Below are 21,064 nucleotides of genomic sequence, written 5' to 3'. Positions count from 1 at the left end.
GTGAAGTTATCCAGTGGTAAATTCTATAAAAGTTTCTGAGACCAGAAAGTTACCAGGTACAGACCTGAAATCGCTGAAGGGCTTGCCTGCTATTTTTCATAAATTCACAAAATTTCACTTTTTTTTCATATTCAAAACACATGTAGTCCTACTGTGGAAGATAAGTAATCATAGTTTAACAATATAGTGATGATACAGCAGCACCTAAATGGGATTTCTGGCAGGAAACATATAGCAGAAAAGGCACGGTTTGTTCTGTCCTGGCCAAAGATAGATGTTACACAAAAAACAATGTAACAGGAATTAAAACAACATATATACCCACAACTACTTCCAATGCAAAGATAATTTTATGTAAAAGGAAACATAATACCTAATTAATATATGTATAGCTAATATAACTAGTGTTCAGATAAATTACTTGTGGTATGGTGACTGCCACTGGATCTCATAATGTGGGCTTCTGCATTTAAACAGTTCTGTATTTGGTTAGCACCAGATTCTGCTCTCATTAGGATTTTGAACAGATCTTCGCTTTATGAAATCCCTGGTTCCCCTGGCAATTTGTTTCACTGGGATCAATAACTATAAAAAGTGTTGCCTCACTGTGAACGAAGATATGTGAAGTGGACCCATTGCCTCTCTATGGTTCCTTTACATGAACAGCATATTGCTTGTCATTCTAAAAAATGCACCATGAGGGACCTTTCTCTTCTAATGTTGACATACCATTGCACTGGACAAAACATGGTAAATAATAATTATAGAAAAGTAAATGTGTGCAGAATTCTGCCCTTGAATAACATACTTTGTATGTCTGATGGCACTCATCAAAGCAGAACAAATATATTTCTTCTGCAGTTATGAGAAGTACTTCTATTAGATCAAAAGTAAAAGAACAAAAAATGAAAAAAGGAAAAGCACAGTGTTAACAGTTTTTAAAAATTAAATATTACAAAAAAGGCTTTTTATATTTTTTCTTGCATTATCCAGATTCTCAAATGAAATACTGTTGTCTTCACCCATAAGAATATCCCCTCAAATGTTAATACATCCTAACTTTTTATTATATTTGCTGTCTGAATTTCTGTATCTAATTAATGCAAACTCATAAACAGAACAAATCAATGAAGAATCTGCATATATTCCAGCCATTTAACAAATATTTTTAATAGCCATAGAGTATGCAGACAGTTTAAGGATAGGATGATATTTGAGGACCATTGTTTGTTTAACAACCCAAATTGGCAAGGTGTCTTGATTTCTTTTACCAACGTGTTGCACTGTAGGATTTGCAGATAAATAGCAAAACAACATGGACACTACCCCTGTAGAACCTCTGAGTGCCAGAAAACTCCACCAATATAAAAGTGGCAGAAATAAGAGAGTAATTTTTTGTGTTAATTTTTGCCTACATTTCCACTCTATTCAGCCACACTAGCAGATCTGTTGCTTGTAGATGGTGGCTGCAGAATTGTTTCATTTTTAGGGAAGGAACAAAGAAAGGGTGTATAATGTTGGATACTAAATTCGCAGAACATGTACTGAATTATTCATTAATACATTATTCAGTAATACATGAATACTTTGAATGCATGAAGCCATCACAGATTCACTTCCTAATCATTAAACCAAATTAAAACTGTCCTGGAAGTGACTGAAGTAATTTTTAATTACTTAAGAAATAAATTTTCGGAATGTGTTTATCTTCTTGTGACCAACTGCAAAAGCATGCTGAACAGCACTTGGCACAGTCTTTCGGGCTAGAGTGACATCTATCTTACGGTCAGAAAAATTATTACCTTGGTTTCATTTCTCTCTTGAATTCAAAGTGTCTGACATAAAGAATTGGGTCTGGTGCAGTTCAGCATCAAAAGTAGGAAGGGAACAAGGATGCTGTTGATGGTACCAAGCACTCTCTAATGGTATTCAAAAACTGCAGGGGAAGAAAGCATCCAAGCCACCAAAGTTTTGTCCACACTATCTGATGGAGGAATCATCCTGTGTATGCTTCAGAGATAAAAGATTGTGTCTCACTTGTGCTAGTCAGCACAGGCCAAATTCATGCCAGGCACAGCACTAACAGTTAATTAACACAGATGTTAAGGTAACCAGTGCCTGAACTCAGCGTTTCTCTTTTTTTTTTTCTTCCCAATTAGCAATAAGAATACAGCCTCACTGTCTCTGCTGCAGCCCAAGTCTAAACTCTGCAGTGAAAAGATCAAATGGTCACTACTTGTTTTCAGTACTGAAACTAAGCATGAAAAACCAAGCTGGGAGTACTACATAATATCACACAGTGTAAGAGCAATATATGTTAATTTCTATATGATGTAGTAAGAAGACATACTTTACACTTCTGAGGATCAAAAATTAAATTTCCTTTTCTGTGAAGAGACTGAAGAACACGGTTTTATGAAGGCAATGCAGAAAACATTCATGTCTAACTAAAGAAAAGGGGGTCAAGCTAGTTTCTCTCAATTACCTAATTTTCAAATTTGAAAATCATAATCCCACTAAATACAGTTCCAAACTCCCTGGATTATTCTTTAAGGTCACTTTTATTTATCAAATCATGACAGAACAGAAAACAAATACCAACCTGTATTTTGTTTGTGTCTTAGATTAAGAATACTATAATGTAAAGATTTTTAAAATTTTATTATTTTCAAAAGAGAAAGCCTTTTGAAAAAAAAAAAAACAACAGACAAAGGCTTGAAATACTCTTATTGCATTATCATATACTCTATTATTTATAATTAAATCTACACTACACCTATACTACATATGCCATTCAAGTTATGTAATATTTTGAAAGTGAATTAACAAAGAGCTGGTTTTTTTCAAGTCCACACATAAAATTCTTGTTTTCCAGTTGTCTTCCACAAACAAGTCTCTGCTCCTACTTTGAATTACATGGAATTTTTCTGGGATTACATACAAGAAATAATGACACTTCACTACCTACCAGTTTCAGCCAGAGAAGCAAGAATATTTTCTGTAAGTTTGATATAAATATGCAGAAGAGGTCTTCTGTTTGGTTTTCAAGAATATAGGAAATAATCTTTGCATCTCCTCTACAGAATCCTGAATTGCTAAATTAATAAGAATAATTTAACAGAATCTTCAATATAGATCTGCCTTCATTAAAAAAAATAAAATTTGCACACACACACTTCTCATGTTTTCTGGTTCCATTCTTACACAGCATTATTTCAGATGGAAAGTTCATGATTTTCTCTTTCACATAGAAATATGTGTATGCCAATCATTCATGATCATTTAAGTTTGCTGAATCTCTTCCTTATGGGGGCCTATGACACAGTAGTTTCCCTATGATAAATATTTATTTACATCAAAGAAACAATAGAAGAAGTATTCCAAGACAACAAAATAATTTTGTTTTATGTCTGATTTCATCAAACTGTGTTACTAGCAGGTGGTTAAATAAGGTATGAGTTCATTTAACACAAAGAAAATACAAACAATTTCAGATTTTTCAAGAAGAGATTCTAGGGGCTAACAAGCATATCTCCAGTGCCATGGGGAAACTGCCTTTTCATAATGCCTGTGATAACTATTTGAGCTGCTGCTCAAATAGCATACCACATAACGTTTTTATTGCAGAGATTGCAACTGCAACTCAAATTATCCATATGCCTTACATTTATTTTTCTCATGAAAATCATGAACATCTCTGAGGATTTTCATGTTATGACCACTCCAGTGTTTTGATTGGCAATTGGCATTTTTGTGATAGATTAATCTACTGAGACAGTCTACTTCTCTCTGAAATCTAACCCACTGAGAGTGTACTCACCAAAGCTAATTTTGCTCCCAAAAAGGCTTACTTCTCCAGGCTCTCCCTGCAAACAGTGGAGACAGGTTTCTCCAAAGATGAAACTTTCACATATGCAGCCTTTTCTGAATACGTTTTGTCTCTTTCCATTGCTAGTCAGGAATACAATATATAATCTATCGTTTAAAGTACACATCAGCATTTAACATCACACTGTTATATTTATCAGTAAAGCTTTTTCTTCGTGTACAGTTCTCATCAAACCAAAATACAACCACCCAAAGAGATTTGGGTATCTTGGCATATGTCTTGGTTCTGTTCATTTCTCTCATGCACACTCAGTCGAGCCAGCATGGCTGAAAAACATACTCACTTTGTTATCAAATCACAACACAGAGATGGACAACTTCTGAGACAATGGCAAGGAATAGATGGATATTTCTTAGTATTAAACTGATAACAAGCAGGAAAAGAATCTCAATGAAAAAAAAAAAATCCTCAGAAGAAAGTACCTTCCACATACATCACAGAAATATCCCTTGGCTACAGGTAATTTCAGGAACTTCCTCTACAAAGAAAAGGTTAGGTAATTTTCTTTATCAGTTTCAAAACATTTATACAGTTTTTTTACATTATACTTCCCTCACTGAGGTTAGACTTATTAAACGTGTCATTTACTGGATACACATAATAAAAAACTTTATTTTCTCTGTAATGCTCCCTCCTATTTGCTTTGGTTGAGTACGAGTTAATTCTCAAATGTAATTCTTAAAATTTATTTCACTTTTTTTGATGTCATTTGCTGAAGGACTCTCTTACACAAAGACACTGACAATAATAGTAAACCAGTAAAATTGAAAGAATTTTTTATTCTCAAAATTGGATTAAAAAATTAAAAGTAAAGTCTTCAAAAGTAAGGCTAACATAAAATACAATGAGATTAGGAAATGAATGAAATACGTGGGAAAAAAGGAGGAAAAAAGAGGCCTGACAGACATAAAGGTGAGATTTGCAGAATAGTCCTTGGACAAAAATTTCTATTTTATGCATCCAGTTTCACCCTTAGTTATTTCCTAAAATTTGTATTCTTTTCCTTATACTTTGCTAGCTACAGAAATATTCAGAATTTTTAGGTATAATTAGATTTTCTGTTCTCTTAAAGTATATCAAAGAATAAATTGATCGACATTGTTTTTACTGCCATATACTTTTCATACTCATAAGAGAAATATAAGGAATAATGTATAGTACAAAACTATATTTAAATTTAATTTCAAATCACAATCCCTAGCTCAGTTGAATGCCACATCAATGCTACATAGTTAAATTATTATAAAGCTTCAGAATCCTAGTCAGGGACCATGGATTATTAACTCATCATTAAAAAACCCATACAAATACATCAGAAATGCATCTGCTTCTGTCTTTGAGCAATAAGTAAAAAACAAGAAACAACATATCAATACACAGGATTTGTTGGGAGTGAAAAAGAATGTGTACAATTACTACTGACATTATAATAAATCACTTCAGAATATCAATGTCTTAACCAGTACCCAGCATTATGGAAGCAGAAAAGGCATTTTGCAGTGAGACAAGAAGTACAGTATCATTTGACAACCTCTGCTTTGTACATTGGCCAAAGTCCTTTCCCATTTCATTCACCCCTGAATGGGTTTCTGATCTGAGAATCAAAAGCAGAAAGCAGGCACAAGTAACCCCATCACTGTCATGTGTTAACTGAGCTCGTGAGTAGCTCGACAACTGCTAAATCTGAAAAATTATTAACATCCTTAATTACATATTGATTTTATTTCTTCTCATGTACTCTGACACATTCCTTTTCTTAGAAACTGTATCATAGTACCCAGAACAAAGCGAGAAGAGAGAGTGAAATGAGAGTTGAATGATAGCTTTGGCATTTCTTACATTTGTTGAATGTTGGATTACACTTTCAAAGCAAAAATCACAGGGAACCTAACATGGTGCACAAGTAGAAAGTCTTAACATAGAATCATGTGTTCTGGGGATTGTTTGTTTGCTTTTGGATTTTGTTTGGATTGCTTTGGTTTGGTTGATTGATTGGTTTTGACTTTTTTTTTCCCCAAAAAATATAATTCCTAACTGAAACTTCTAAGTTTTGAATTAGATACATTGGTAAGCAAATACTCTGATCATAAATGTCTAATCTACTTCACCTAATGTTCAAATAAGAAAAGTCAAAAGGGTACCTCTCAGCTAGTACAGTCCTGCCAAAGTCACGAAGACTTCCATGTGCTAATCGCATCAGTATTGGGACAGCCAGATGATGTTATAACAAGAATACATATTTTTGCTGGAGTGTCTAAAAACAAAGATGATGGATGTGAAATATAAAAAAATAAATCAATAGTCCAAAGTTATGGGCCTCACAAAATCAATTTTATTGCCGAGAGTGTTCTTCAAAAACTATGAAAAAAGCAACATCTTGAAATGAGATGAAATGATATAACAGAATAATAACCGAAAGACCTGAAGCACTTTAATCACCTGAGTATTTTGGTGGTTTAATCACACTGCAATATTTATGTTCCCACCGGTATCGTTCCATTATATGGGGCTTTAATCTGTTTTCCTTGAGGGTGAGACAGAAATGCCACAAGAAAATTGTTATCCATACAAGGAGTTCCCTCTCTCTCAAGCTTCTGTTTCCCCACTACCTGTTGGTTTTAGGGTTTATTTTTATTAATATAGGAACCGAAGCCAGGTCCAGAGCACATTTCTTTAATTTTGGCAACCTCACACTGATTTTCACAGAAATATTTTCTCAGAACAGAAATACTAATGAGCACACAAATAAAAACACCTGCAATAAACCAACATAATGAACTTAAAATTATTACGTGAACCCAGATTTCAGATGTATATTTAAATATAATATATGCCACCTTAATAAATATGACAAGCTAAAATCATGTCTCCTCAAATGTAAGGCAAATTTGTTTGCAAATGCATGTAAAAAGAGAATTACGCAGAAAACAAATATTTTCTCAGAATTATTTACTCTGAAAGTAGTTCTACATGAAGTTGGTAGTGCAAGTCCAACTGAAGAAATCACTCCTCGATTCCAACAACCAACTGTAAATCAACTGTGTGAAAAACAGAAATTAATTACCCAGGGGAAAGGAATAACACCTAGCTGGAGGGGCAGTAGTCAAATTTTCAACAATTTACATTGTATAGGGCAGATCCAAAGAAAGCCTTAATATCTAGAGAACAAGTCTAGGAGTCTCAACTCTGCAAACTGAATCAGGAGCCTGATAAGAGAGACAAAAGTCCATAGGGAGTTGCTTATAGCAAATCAATTGAAAATGAAAAATCCAGGCACATGCATGAACTCTACTCATCCAAAACCTAAAGGCCTTTATCCACAATTGCAGAATGGCAGGTGAAGTTCTGATCTACTCAGGACAGCTAGAGAACTGTGAACCTATGGAAACGTAACTCCATCAAACTGGGATGTGTGTTATACTAGCTAATTCTGCAGGTAGTATTTGCTAGATGAATCTGTGCCAGCCTGCACCATCCTTTCTGGTGTGGTTCGCTTAGGTTTAGCAAATGGTTCAGAACTCCTGCCCAAAGAAGAAATTATAGATGAAGCAGTTACACAAGTCAAACAGCAGTTGAGAACTGTGGGTTCTAGTTCCAGCTTTCAAAATTGTACACACATTTCATTTTTAAAAAAAAATAGCCTAGAACTACAGAACTGTTTAGGTTAGAAAAGACCTCTAAGATCATGAAGTCAAACCATGAATTTAACCACTTCTCCTAATACCAATCTAAACCTTCCCTGATACAACCTGAGGCCATTTCCTCTTGTCCTGTTTCTTGTTATTTGGGAGAAGTGACTGCCCCCACCTTGCTACAGCCTCCTTTCAGGCAGTTGTAAAGAGAAAATGAGATTCCCTCAAAGTCTTCTTTTTTTCTCCAGGCTGAACACCCCCAGCTCCCTCAGGTGCAAAATTACTTGTGCTCTAGACCCTTCCCTTTTCCACTGCTCTTCTCTGTACACACTCCAGCAATGTCCTTCTTACAATCAGAGGCCCAAAAGTGGACCACAGGATGGAAGGTGTCACCTCGCCAGTGCTGAGTACAGGGGAACAATCACTGCCCTGGTCATGCTGGCCACACTGTTGCTGACACAGGCCAAGATGTCATAGGCCTTCTTAGCCAACCCAATGCCAAATAAGCCAGAGATAAAGCTGCAAGCAAATGAAAATAACTATGCATGATGTGTTTTGATGTTAGTACTACAGCTATTCATTAGATTTGCTCAAAACATGCTTCAACTCTGGACTTCTCAGGTAACTTAAACACTTCCTTGTCTCATGTGGAGGCCAGATACACACCTGCTGATAATAAGACAGGTATTAGCATCCAGTATGAACAGACATATAGATACTACTGCAATTCTGTAGAAGTCTAGTGCTGAATGTTGAGATGTTCCTCTAACATGGTATTACCAAAGGTAATTATTTCCCAAAGGAACACAAATTGAACAAATGTATTAAAGCAAAGCATGTTATAAATTCTTAACTCTATAAAAACTATGTTTCACTGACATATATACCCACACTCCTGGAACTTTGTGAAAGCTCTGATTAATTGCCAAACAAAGTGCTGATTGAGGCCGACAAGCCCTTTCAGTTTATATCCATTTTATAGATGTTTCTACTGAAACACAAGAAGAATTTAATGTTTCCATATTTTACTTGTCCATGAATTTTCTCTGAGTTCAGAATTCCTAACTCACACACACCCTATTTGTGATTCAATAGAAAACTCATTCTCTTGAGTCATAATACCTAAAAAATAAAAAACTTATAAGGGAAAAATAAAATATTGGATGTAATGTTATCACTCTTCAATATGGGAAGCTTTTAATTTTTCTTTTATAAAAAATTCAAGATGCTGAATTAATAAGACTATTAACACATTAAAACTAAGTGCTCAGTGTGAATAGCTTCAATTTAATCACAGCTGAATCAGTTTTATTTTCACAGACTTGTGTTGTATTTTCAGCTAAGGAATTAGATAGTAATTAGAAATTACCCAGTAATTATGATCTAAGTGTGATGATTCTCTCAATGCGTTAGAAAGTACCTGACAGAGTATTGATTACACATTAGAAGTTTACTATATAACCAGTCTAAAATCACATAGTTTGCATTGAAGATACTAAAGCAACAAATTCTCCAATACAAGTGGATCTTTGTAACTCCAATTTCTGTGCTTTAGAGTTCCAGTGAATTTTTTCCATATGTAAGAGTGGTCATTGAAATAAAATGAGATTGATTGTTGCAAAAAAAGGTAAGATAACAGATGATAGTTGTTGAGGATCACTTTCCTGCTTATTCATTTACGATATAAAGCACAATTTTGTGAGATTTTTACTTTCAAGATGACATTCTTGACAAAAAACTTGAAACAGTTTTGAAAAATACCATTAAAAGCCATCAGGGGATGTCATAGTCAATAAATTTTTTTATGTTCTTAAAAACATTGAAGAATGTTTGTTAAATAAATATCCTTAGAACTGTAATTCACAGAAAGCCTGTTGAAATAATATCATTAATCACAGCTGGGAATGACAAAAATATATTTTGCTTCTCACTAGTATGGTAATAACATTTTTTGGAGTGCAATCAATCTGTCTTCATCTGCTTAAAAAGGTGATTTACTGGCAGATGCCATTTTGGGAAAAACACGGTATTTTTCATTAAAAGTTGACGAATCAGAACATTCTGAATCCTCTTGTACTGAAGATACATATTAAAAAAAACCCAGAAAATGTATCAAAACTATTTTTTTCAATTAGATCTGTGCTGTCATTGTGGTCTTAGTCCTTCGAAGTATGTATACTTAAAGCCACATCAGAATCTTTGTTTTCAAATTTCAGAAATTGTAACTGATCGAATTCAAAGAAAGCCTAGAAATAATGAAAAACTTGCAAAATATGCATAGGAATAGGAAGAATATGTGTCAAAATGAAGCATAAGAACAATGTGAAAACTGGATGTAGAATACAGTTTATGATATTAGTATAGTAGCATGGCTTATTTACCAATAATCTTATGGCATTAAATGTTTTTTTTATGCAAATTTCAACCATGAATCAACAATTGTCTGGGAATTGCCATTTTCCATTTAAAAGGAAAATAAAAAGCCAAAGCTATTAGCACTGGAACCCTGAGAAAAGTTGTCTGAGAATAGTCTGAAATCATAGGATAAATAAAGAGAACCTCAATACATTACTTTGTAAACATTGATGTTCAAGACATCTAGGGTTTTTGGTTTCTGAGTTTTTCTTAATCTGAAACATGATTTCTGAACACAGAGTTGGCCAAAATACTAAGTATTTTAGCACAAGACTGACTTTTGAAGGACTTTTGTATTCCCCAGATGCAAGTAGTTGAAATGTTCTGGGCAAGAGATTTTTCTTTAGCATATATTCAATCACATTAAAGGATAATTGCTGCTTCTTACTAGCAACTATGAGCCACTTGGATAAGCATCACTGCATTCAGAATACACAGGCAGTTCTGAAAATACTCAAACTCCAACACAGGGAGGACTTGTACCTCCAGGCACAGTCTTTTGCTTTGCCATATAACACTTAGGTCTTGCTTCTTCCTTTAGAGTCTATGCAATATTATTGCATGATGCAAAAGAGAGTGCTCCAAAGCATGTGAAGTACCTTTTAAACAAGCAAATGTTTTTTTTTTCCAAATGAAGTTCAGGTGCTGTAAAGCATGTAGAACAATTGTGCTTTGTGGCTTCACAATTGGTTGAATACTGCAATACAACTACATCAGGTATTCTCAGTCATACCTCTAAATTTTATTTTCAAGAACTGACTACATGGGTAGAGACTGTCCAAAGTTATGTTAGCTTTAAGTTATTGATAGTGTCAAGGCAATTTTATTGAAGCCAAAAGAAACTTCAGTCTGCCCTACTTCTACTGCTTAGCTCACAGTGACTGTAACGAGTCACAGATGAAATTACAACGCTGGAGAGGTACCTTCCACAGTGCAGTGGTACCCCACACTTCTCTCTTGAGGCGTGTAAGTCCTAACAATATTTTTGTTTCATCTAACTCTATTTTATTTGCCAAAACTGTTCTTGCTCCATATAACATAATACATGAATTTTTCATTTACCAGTTAGGTAAATCAAACAGGAGAATTTTGCTGTTCCTAAAAGTCTAATCCTTCTAATGAATAGGCTTCTGTTTCAGACATCATTCTGGCATAAATGTACCCTAATAGTGTATTCCAGGCTCTGAAGACTCTATTTTTTTCTTTTCTTTTTTTCTCTTTTGTTTTTCTCTTCTGTCTGCTTTCATAAAATAACAAACATATTAGTTTTTTAAGTTGTATTTACTCCAGATAATTCACAGATTTATAAGACAGCTTAGAAAAGAAGATACACAAAAAGACAGGGTTTTGTGATGCACAAGAATATTTCCATTTCATTCTACACAGAATTTTCCTTCCCTCTTCACAAGATTTAAATGAGTTTTATAAGAGTACATTTACCTTACTCATTTAACTACAGTTGCATTACACAGTTGCATTACACAGTATAATAAGACTTAGTAAGCACTATCATGACATTTTTACTTCTTATCTTAGATAGTAACAAATTTGTATAATAGTCCCTATGTTGGGAAGTTTCCTTGGATACTGTTAATCTCCTCCTGTTCTCCAGAAAACAAACAGTTTTTGTATCACAGCAGTATTCCCCTTTGTCAGCCACTGGAATATACTCGTGTTCCCTTCTCTTACTCTCCTGCCAGCCTTATGGCTCTGGCTAACAGTTTCAGCAGAAAGTTTCAGAGCACAATCTGGCCAGATGGTGAGGGTGCTCTCCCTGTCTCCATCAATAAAGACACGAATGGTAGCATCACCAGTGGAACTTTGCTCTTTTATGTCTTAACGCTCTGCAAGAGGGCACTCGGGAGCCCGAGGGAAAAGAACCATCTACTGAAAGTCAGGGCCCAGGTTCCAGAGAGGACACAAATTCAGACACACCAAATATGCTTTGTGCACCAAAAGGCCCTTTGCCCACCAACCAGACTCTTCAGAAATTAATGGAACCCTCTCCTCTGGCTTTCACACAGACTGTCTCAGGAGGCTTGGATCTTACCCCTGGCATTTATAATTTAGATTACATTGATTTACTTGAAATCTGTATCTTGTGACTCAGATGGGTGAACATGCTTTATATGCTTTCAATGATTAAAACTCCTAATTTACTTTTCATCAATGCTCTCTTTTTTTATAATTTACAAAAATTACCAATAGCAATAACACATGTGTTTTATTAAACAAGCAATATACAGTAATTTCACGAATACAAGCCGCACCAATTTGACTAAGATTTTGCTCCTAAACCGGAAATGCGGCTAATAATCAGGAGCGGCTAATACAACCTCAGGAGTGCCAGCCAGAGTGCTGAGCCGAGCAGCTGCAAAGTCGGCATTTTGCGATTGTTACAAATCGCTACTTTGTTGCACCGCGGGTGGAGCCTGGCTCCCTGTAGGCAGCACGGGGGGCGGGGAGAGAGGCGGGAGAGCTCTCTTTCCTCCTCTGCCACAGCCCAGGGGAGAGACGGGGGGGGCCCGGCGCCGCCATTGCTGCGGCCCGGGGAGTGGGGGGGAAGCCCGCACCACTATTGCTGCGGCCCGGGGAGGGGGGGGGAAGCGCGCGCCGCCATTGCCGCGGCCCGGGGAGGAGAGGGGGGACCCGGGCCGCCCCTACCGCGGCCCGGGGAGGGGGGGGGAAGCCCGCGCCGCCATTGCTGCGGCCCGGGGAGGGGGGGGGGAAGCCGGCGCCGCCATTGCTGCGACCCGGGGAGGGGGGGGGGAAGCCGGCGCCGCCATTGCCGCGGCCCGGGGAGGGGGGGGGAAGCCGGCGCCGCCATTGCTGTGGCCCGGGGAGCCGACGGGAGCCCCGCGTAGCCATTGCCGCGGCTCGGGGAGCCGACGGGGTGCTTTGTCCCCGCCCGCCGCCGCCGCGGCAGGAGCGGGGAAACTCCGTCCCTGCCCGCCGCCGGCGCCACGGGCGCGGGAAAGCTCCGTCCCCGCCCGCCGCCGCTGCCGTAGGAGCAGGGGAAGCTCCGTCCCTGCCTGCCACCGCAGGGCAGCGCCGACCCGGGGTGACCGAGCCCAGTGGCAGCGGCGGCCGGCCCCGAGCTGCAGCACCGTGCTGGACCACCTGGCCCCGTCAGCGGCCCCTAGTGGGCCGAGCCTGCACAGCCTTAGCTCAGCCAGTAAACCCCGCCCTCCCGCCGTTCTGTTACTAATTGCACGCGGGTCCTCGCTGCGAACGACAGAGCGGCTTATATTCGTGTGCGGCTTATCTATGGACAAAAACCAAAATATTTGCCAACACCCAGAGATGCGGCTTATAGTCAGTGCGGCTTGTATTCGTGAATTTACTGTACTCCTTCTTTTATGACATTTCTGAGCTTCCACCTAATAGATGAAAACCTTCTGCATCTAAAGAACTTTGAGTTGGGAGTTCCGAGGCTTGACACCACACACACTGCATGAAGAATCATTTTGGTTTGTTTTAAATTAGTCACCAGGTAACTAGAACATAAGGTAAGTTTACCTAACTTTCAATAAGGCTTCTTTTTTCCCTCTTCTTCCCCCTCCCCCCCCCCCATCTTCTCTTGACTATAAGCTTGTTTACTGGGAGTGATATTCACAGATGCTGAATTTGGGAAAGAGTTCCTTTCACCAGATACTGATCTGGTGAGGTGGAAATGACTAAAACATGGCTTCCTCCAGTTAACCTTAATCTGGAAAAACTTCTACAGTGTCTGACTTAATAGACTGCAAATCATACAAGCGCAGGAAGATGCACCAGAGTTTGTAGTTCTACAAGCTATACAGAAAAGAACAAAGAAGTACACTTCACTTACCCCATTTTTCACCTGCATCAATAAACAGTGAAGAAAATAGCCCAGATCAGTCTCTGCAATTTCCTTATAACTGGGAGCAAACACCTGCACCTCAGCTGCCTATCAGCTTACGTGAGATAGAAAGAGGAAAGGACCCTGTATTTTCTGCCAACCACCAGTGAAGGAGGAAAGAAACAATCTTTTTGTGGAAGGAGGAGACAGATGTATTCCCTGTAATCCATATGTAAGTACTGAGTAAGTTGAACAGTTTCACATGGTAGGCCTTGAAAATAGCATCTACTTCATTCCTGGTAATACTAAAGCTTCAAAATTTTTATTTCTCAGAAAGTAATGACATAATAAATCAGTTAATTTTGACTATTACTTTTCATTTATTTTGGGGGTTTAGTTCTTAAATGTCAAATATCATGATTCAGTGTAGTTTTGTATAGGCACAAATTCACAGAGCACAGATCTCATGCAAATATGTTGAAAATACATTTTATTTTGCTCACAATATGATCAAAACTGAAGATATATTTAGATTGTGTTTAATGCCTTGCCAAGCTATGTACCTGGCTACACATGAGCTTTCCCTATTATTCATCTGAAATCACTGAAGAAAAGCCCAGTCAAGAGAATTTATGGGCTACTTCAGGCTGAAATTTGGAAAAAAGCATGTGTGCTATATTCATTAATCAATGATAGTCATTTTTGCAGTCTTGTTTTGTGCCAGATAGTGAAATTAGATCTGTTAGGGGGAAATCTTCCAATTCATAAGGAGCCCTACTGAAATTGCTTCAGTTCAGCCAACAGATTTCACTCATAATGTTTCATCCCACAACATCTGGAAAGTCACAACTGCCATCAGAAATAACTTGCATTTGTGAAATTCCATGTTACTGAATATTTCTCACTAAGTAAAACAAAGTCAGAGATGTACACGTATTTAAACAGATCTAAAATGTAAATTTCATTTGTGCCTCCAAGTCAGCGTCTGAACAGGCATTTTTCTATCTGATTTGAAGCTTACATTTACTACAGAGTGAGTATAAGGTATTATACTCTGTAGTAATGCAAACAGAAAGTATAATACAAAGGAGTCCTGCAAAGAACTATTAAAATGCCATAAATTTCATGAAAACCCTATTTTGAAAGCTTGTGAGGAACTAAATTCTTTTCATCTATATGGCCTAAAATCAATAATAGAAATTTTAAAGTCAGTCACTTTGTAGATAATTGAAAATAAGTACAGATAGATTTACTACGAATAATATTTAAAAAATTAATTTGGTACAAGCAGTATACACCATGCTGATTTCAGCTGACGACTGTGGTGTAAATGTATTCACAGTATATAGAACTCATAGTACCAGTTGTTAAAGACTGAAACTGGCAAGATCTGCACTACAAAGAAAACACATACTTAACTGTAGATGTGAATTAGTTCTAAATTTCTCTATAATGAAACCCGCTAAGTGTGCAGGAATGACTTCAAACTTCACTGTTTTGCTTAATATTATCTAACTTGAAATTCTTCTACAACATGGAGTTCTCTCAACCCTCAAATTAATTAGTTTGATCTCTACTTTTATTTTTAATCTTTCCTAAACCTTCTGGTAGCAGCAAATTGCTTGTGGAGAGCACAGAATTGAATAAAACAGCTGGACTAAACTAATGTGTTGGAGGGAGGAAAAAACCTTTGCAATTTATTAATGTATTCAAAAGACTGTTACAAACTTTACAATTTAATTATTGGAAGATTATAGAACTGCTTCACTGCTTCTGTACTGTGTTAAATAAACTGTACGTGCAAGGAGTAATAAATGAAATTGTTAATTTCAGTGCATCCTTAGGGAATAGTAAGAGGGGGAGTTTACATTATTTAGAGCTCCAAATGGATTTGAGTTTATATACAGTAATAAATCTTAACTACATTGTTAATTAACCCTGCCTCAAGCCTCTTTTGCCTTAGGAGTTGAAAGACACAGTGTCTGTTAGGATAACTCACCATTCATGTGCTTAAAGATGCTTAGGACTGGGAGAATTTGCCGATAATAGGGCACCAAGGCCTCCCCCACCATTTCAGCTGACACCACCAGGTGCTGGATGATTTTCAGTGTGGTGCAGAGGATCTGTCGGTTACGAAGGTTCAGTGCATCTGTGATGCAAAAAGAACAACAGGCAGAAAGCAGAATTAATTTCTAAAATGTAGAGGGAGGGGGAGGAGTCCCCTAATGGACAAATTTAATTAAACTATACTCTGTTGGGAATTGTAAGTGGGCCTTTATTAGCCCAGCTTAGAAAGATCCCAAAGATGGATTGCCATCCTGATGTTATAAAACACTGCCTTGTCTGATTGTTATTTGTTCCCACAATTTCTGCTGACTCTTCAGTAACCCTAAGAATGCAGCTCATTATTCCCTCATGCTGCCTGTATAATACTGGTGTGGTCCAAACAAATGAAAAATAAATGTTCAGTAAGTACCACTTGGGGCCAATGGAACTATACAACTGCAAGACAACCTGCAAAGGTTAACAACAGATGCATTCTAGTGCAACAATTGGTGTTTGTATGTTTGTACTCATTTATTTCATGATCATTTTATTCATTCAACTCACAATTCCTACTATTCTGAGTACAATGAGGCAAATGTTTATAGAAAAAAAAAACACAAACAAACCTTGTAGGGTTTTTTCAAAATAAAAACATTCTAGGGGAAGAAAAGGGTTTTTTCTAGTCTACTTAGATGTTTCTCTTAGCTTTCAGTGTCATGCTTCTAATCTCATGACACTAAGACATTTCATAAAAACCTCTTGTTTCATCTCTTTTAATTTTACTAAAAGCAAGTACTTTGCATTCTCTCTTGTAATTAAAAATGAGTCATGCTTGAAGTGCGTATATTTTTTCCTTGCAAAATCCATCTATTTATAAAAGCATTTCTGAAATTATGCATCTGGATAAATTGTCAAATTTGGTATAGTCTTATATACAGGTCTAATACTTCAGCATTCTGCCCAGTTACATAGACTTCTGCATCATTGCACTGGGACAGAACTGAAAAAGCTATTGGAACTTGACTAACTTGTCATACACATAAATAATAGCTAATTGAACTAATAGGGAAATTATCACTAACACTGGTAATTTCAGTACAATTGTTGTGTCAGGTATACAAGCATAAATGAATATTTATATTCAATTTTATGAATTATTACAAATTAATACAACTAATTATTAATGCACACACAATTAATTAAAATATATAAAAATTAATCATTGACAGAAACCACTGCTTTTTAATTTTTTAACAAATTGTACCCACTCCCAGGAATAGTACTTCTGGACTGTAGAAGCTGCCCTAGACTATGAGAAACCTTATTTCTAGGCATGCAGAGTATGTCATGTAAATGAAAATAGCTCTCCAAATACTCCTATGAAGAACTTTTGGATGGATTCCTGATGCTATACACTTGTCTCTGTCCAAGTGGAACAGCAGGTACTGACTATTTCTCCTTGGATTATGGTGGCTTCATTCTGCTCCCCTTCCCTATCTCTAGCTCAGGGGTATTCAGGGTATTCTGAGAATAACTGGTCCTACAGCTAAGGATGGAGGGACAGAATGCATTAGCTCCCTCAGCCCTTTCCTCATCCTTTGTCATTACACTCCTACAACCGGCAAAAGATTATAGATTTTCCTTAGCCCTCCTTTTGCTTCTAATATAGTTATAGAAACATTTTTTATTATATTTTATGACGATAGCCAGATAAAGTTTTAATTGGGCTTTGGGACTTCTAATTTTCTTCCTACATAACCTTATGACAACTTTCTAGTCTTCCTGAGTTGCCTGCCCTATCTTCCAATGGTCATAAACTCTTTTTTATCTCCTGAATTCCAGAAAAGTTTCTCTGTTCAGTCAGGCCCATCTGCTGGCTCATCTTTCAGCGCACGGGGACAGTTTGCTCCTGAATCTTTAAGATTTTCTCCCTTGAAGAACATCCAGCCAACCTGGACCCCACTGCCCTTCAGGACTGCCTCCCAAGATCTCTGTCAAACATGCTCCTGAATAGGCCAAAGTCTTCACTCTCTAAGTCCAAGGCAGAAGTTCTGCTAACCTGTCTCCTTACTTCTTTGATAATTGAAAAGTCTATCATTACATGGACACTGTGCCCAAGATGGTCTCCAGCCACCACATCACTCACCTGGATCTCCATCCCCTACCTCTACCGAAATATAAGACTGAAGGACTTCACTGGCACTGCCCCTCCAAGAGTGGCACGCTGCACCCAGGCTTATCTCTAATAAGTCCTGTTTGATCCCTTTTCCCCTTCAAATCTAATTTAAAGCTCTTTCAATGAACTCTGCTAACTCCTGTGCCAAGATCCTTTTCCCCTTCTGACACAGGTACTTGTAAGCCTCATGTCATTTAAACCAATCCATGATCAAAAAACTCCAAATCCTGCCAGTGGCACCAGCCTCAGAGCCAAATCTGCTGGTCTTGCTATTTCTTTCCTCATCATTCCCTGCAACTGGAAGGGTAGAGGAGAGAATTACTTCCACTCCTGATCCCTTTAACCAGCTGTCCCATAGCCTTCACATCTCGGTTATCCTCAGACATCTTGTTTGGACTTTATCACTGCATGCCTAAAAAGTAAATAATGCATAATAAACTGAAGTCCATCTGAGATGAGGAAGCTTTCTTTTCACATCTTTAACCTCTGAAGACCCCAGGGAGGCATCAGACTTTCCCAACAAGTGGGTCCAGTGTGTATATTGAGCCTTCTCTTAGCTGCTGATGGGACCCTCCTACTAAAATGACTTGTTGATTCTTTTTTTATGGAAGTAGTTTTCATGCAGGGCACAGGTCAACTTAACCTTTGTGATATCTTCATTCTAGATGAACTATTATGTTTGTTGCTGTTTGGTATCACTTGCAGAGTCTTGTACCTATTGTATTAGGGTACCTGGAAGCTGGGGCAGTCCCAGAGGAGATGTACTTGTGCCAGCAAAAGAACTTAGCATCATTTCCTGCTATCCCTTGAGTCATTCTGTTTTCCCAGGTGGAGAAAGGACAGGGTACCTGTGTGTCTGCCTGTGTCTTCTCAGAGAAGACAGGGCAAAATTTCAGTAGTCTCTCTCTCTCTTCTCTCTCTCTCTTGCTCTCCTCAGTACACCTCAACCTACCCACCTCCTCCTGGAGCGCTCTGTCATTAAGTTGTGGAGTTCGTCTGCCTAAGTACACCTCCCACAGCTGTGGTCACTGCTGCCTGGTACTGGTATGAAAGTAGGGCACACACTGCAGTCTGCAGAGGTATGGCTGCAGATGGATATGGTAGAATCAAACAGACTGAGAATTTGAGCCTGAATCCCTTCAAATTGCAGAAATCAGCAGTGTGTGTTAGGAAAACACTTGAAAATATCAAAAGAAAGATCATTATGACTACAAAAGTGTTGTTATTATTCTTAAATATTTGAACTGTGCCATGCATAGCCATCAACCAGCTCCTAGCTTAATTATATTAGGCAATTTATAAACATTCAATTAGAGACAGTCCCTGCCCCAAAGATATACCACTTTCAAATATCTGTCTATCTTTTAAAAATCTAGTAATTATTTTCTGTGTACTACAATCACTACAGACCATTCTCCCACACGAATAAAGGAAGAAAATATTAATGCAGTATATGAAAAAAGTACATTCCAATACACTGAAAAATATCAGTGGTATCCAGAGTTTAACAGAAATTGAAGATAGTACCAGTATCCTTACACAAGAGCAAAACAGACCATTACTAATCTTGGTACACTACAGCTACAATGAAGCCCAAATGCAGGAAAGATGCATAATATCCAAAGTATTCAAATTTAGAAAACATTCTAGGCTGTTGCCTCTTGGCCTAGGAGTCCGCTGTAAGACATGGATCTTCACAATAACAGCAAAATGCACAACTGGTTTGCTTCTCAGTTAAAGGCACCTTTCTGCTCCCTAAAGGCTTTTGAGAGGACTTTCCTCCCTCATCAGTACATATTTCTCATCATTTTAGACTACTGTAAAATTCTCTTAGGTAGGAAAACACTGCAACCCAATAAATTGATTCTGTTGCTTGGTAGTTTTGATATTTTCTACTTTAAAGGTATCTACTGGAAGATTTTGCTTCTGATTTAAGATACCCTTTTCCAAGAAATCCTCCAGCTTAAATTGAAGCTCAATTGAAGTATATAATGAAGTATTTTTCATTCAAACATACATTATTTTGTATTACTACAGTTTTCCAAACAAGTATTTTCTGAAGTTCATCTTTCTGAAGTAACTTTCTTAAATAAAAGAAAATTTTACAATTATAGAAGTTTAATATCTGATTTAAAAGCTCAGTATCTGAGTTTGTTCTGTTGCTATCATTCAAAGCCAAAGTAAGAGATAATTATGAAATTTGAAAGCATATTTAAAACACCATAGTGCTCTTTATCAAAGCTTGTTAGCAATGAGACAATATAAGATACTAATTCATTGACTTCAGTGAATGTTAATTCACTATATTTTTAATTTCAGGTAAATTTTATTGGCAATTCTTGTAAACTGAAGTAAATTTAGTGTTTCTTTTGTTAATTTCCATTAAGAACAGAAACTCTCCTTAAGTTATATGCCACTTGTTTGCTTATCTGTTTAGCTAGATGTTTACATATAAAGCAGTAGAAATAATTATTTTAAAACATTCAAATATTTTTCTTGAGTAACATTTCTAACATCTCAAAGAAAAGACCTAAAATTATATAAGTTGTTTTTTTTTTTTTTTTATGTGGTAGTTTGGAAAATCCTATGTCAGTTCCAGATATTGTCTATAATAGAAGCCACAGTTGTTATCTGATAGATGAGATTGATAGATTCTATAAACTAGGAAACATGACAGCATTTCTCCCAGTACACAGTGGATCTTTTTCATGACACAATGTAGTTCCACAGAAGAGATCCAATATGAACATTCTCTTCCAGATAGTACATTGATATCCTGAGCTTTACAGAATCAAATCAGTTTCCCTAAGCTTCTGTCACTTCTCTAAATACTAACTTTAAATTTTGATCATTATATTAAAAGTTATGTTGATAATTTAATTATCTTCAACTTATCTTTCAAATAAACCTGAGAATCTATGCTTAGAAGTTCACCAACATTTTCCATTTTCTATTTAGATCTCACAACCAAACATTAAAAACAGTTTATTTTGCATTCATACCTCTCACTCAATTGGTAAATGAGGCAACGGTTTCAGAAAATTCCTTGTCTGAAGCAGAAGAAGACACATAGAGTACAGTAA

At 37.1% G+C, this 21,064-nt stretch overlaps 1 protein-coding gene across 10 annotated transcripts in view; it reads right to left on the bottom strand.

Moving 5' to 3' along the window:
* Positions 1 to 21,064, bottom strand: part of PACRG (parkin coregulated) — a 254,702-nt gene that overhangs the window by 114,519 nt on the left and 119,119 nt on the right. For 9 of the 10 annotated variants that reach the window (XR_004417349.2, XR_004417350.2, XM_033054739.2 and 6 more), the window contains exon 5: positions 15,759 to 15,908. Coding sequence is in view for 8 of the 10 variants with exons in the window: in XM_033054739.2 (XP_032910630.1) it covers positions 15,759 to 15,908 (150 nt within the window). In the remaining 2 variants the exon portion in view is untranslated. Of the gene's footprint in view, positions 1 to 6,036; positions 6,144 to 15,758; positions 15,909 to 21,064 lie in introns of those variants that run through there. The other variant, XM_033054744.1, reaches the window with a different exon arrangement.

The sequence above is a fragment of the Catharus ustulatus genome, chromosome 3 (assembly GCF_009819885.2).
Source record: "Catharus ustulatus isolate bCatUst1 chromosome 3, bCatUst1.pri.v2, whole genome shotgun sequence".
In the NCBI taxonomy this organism is placed as follows: domain Eukaryota; kingdom Metazoa; phylum Chordata; class Aves; order Passeriformes; family Turdidae; genus Catharus; species Catharus ustulatus.
The sequence above is the reverse complement of the archived record's forward strand: the minus strand, read 5'-3'. Positions and strand labels throughout refer to the sequence as shown.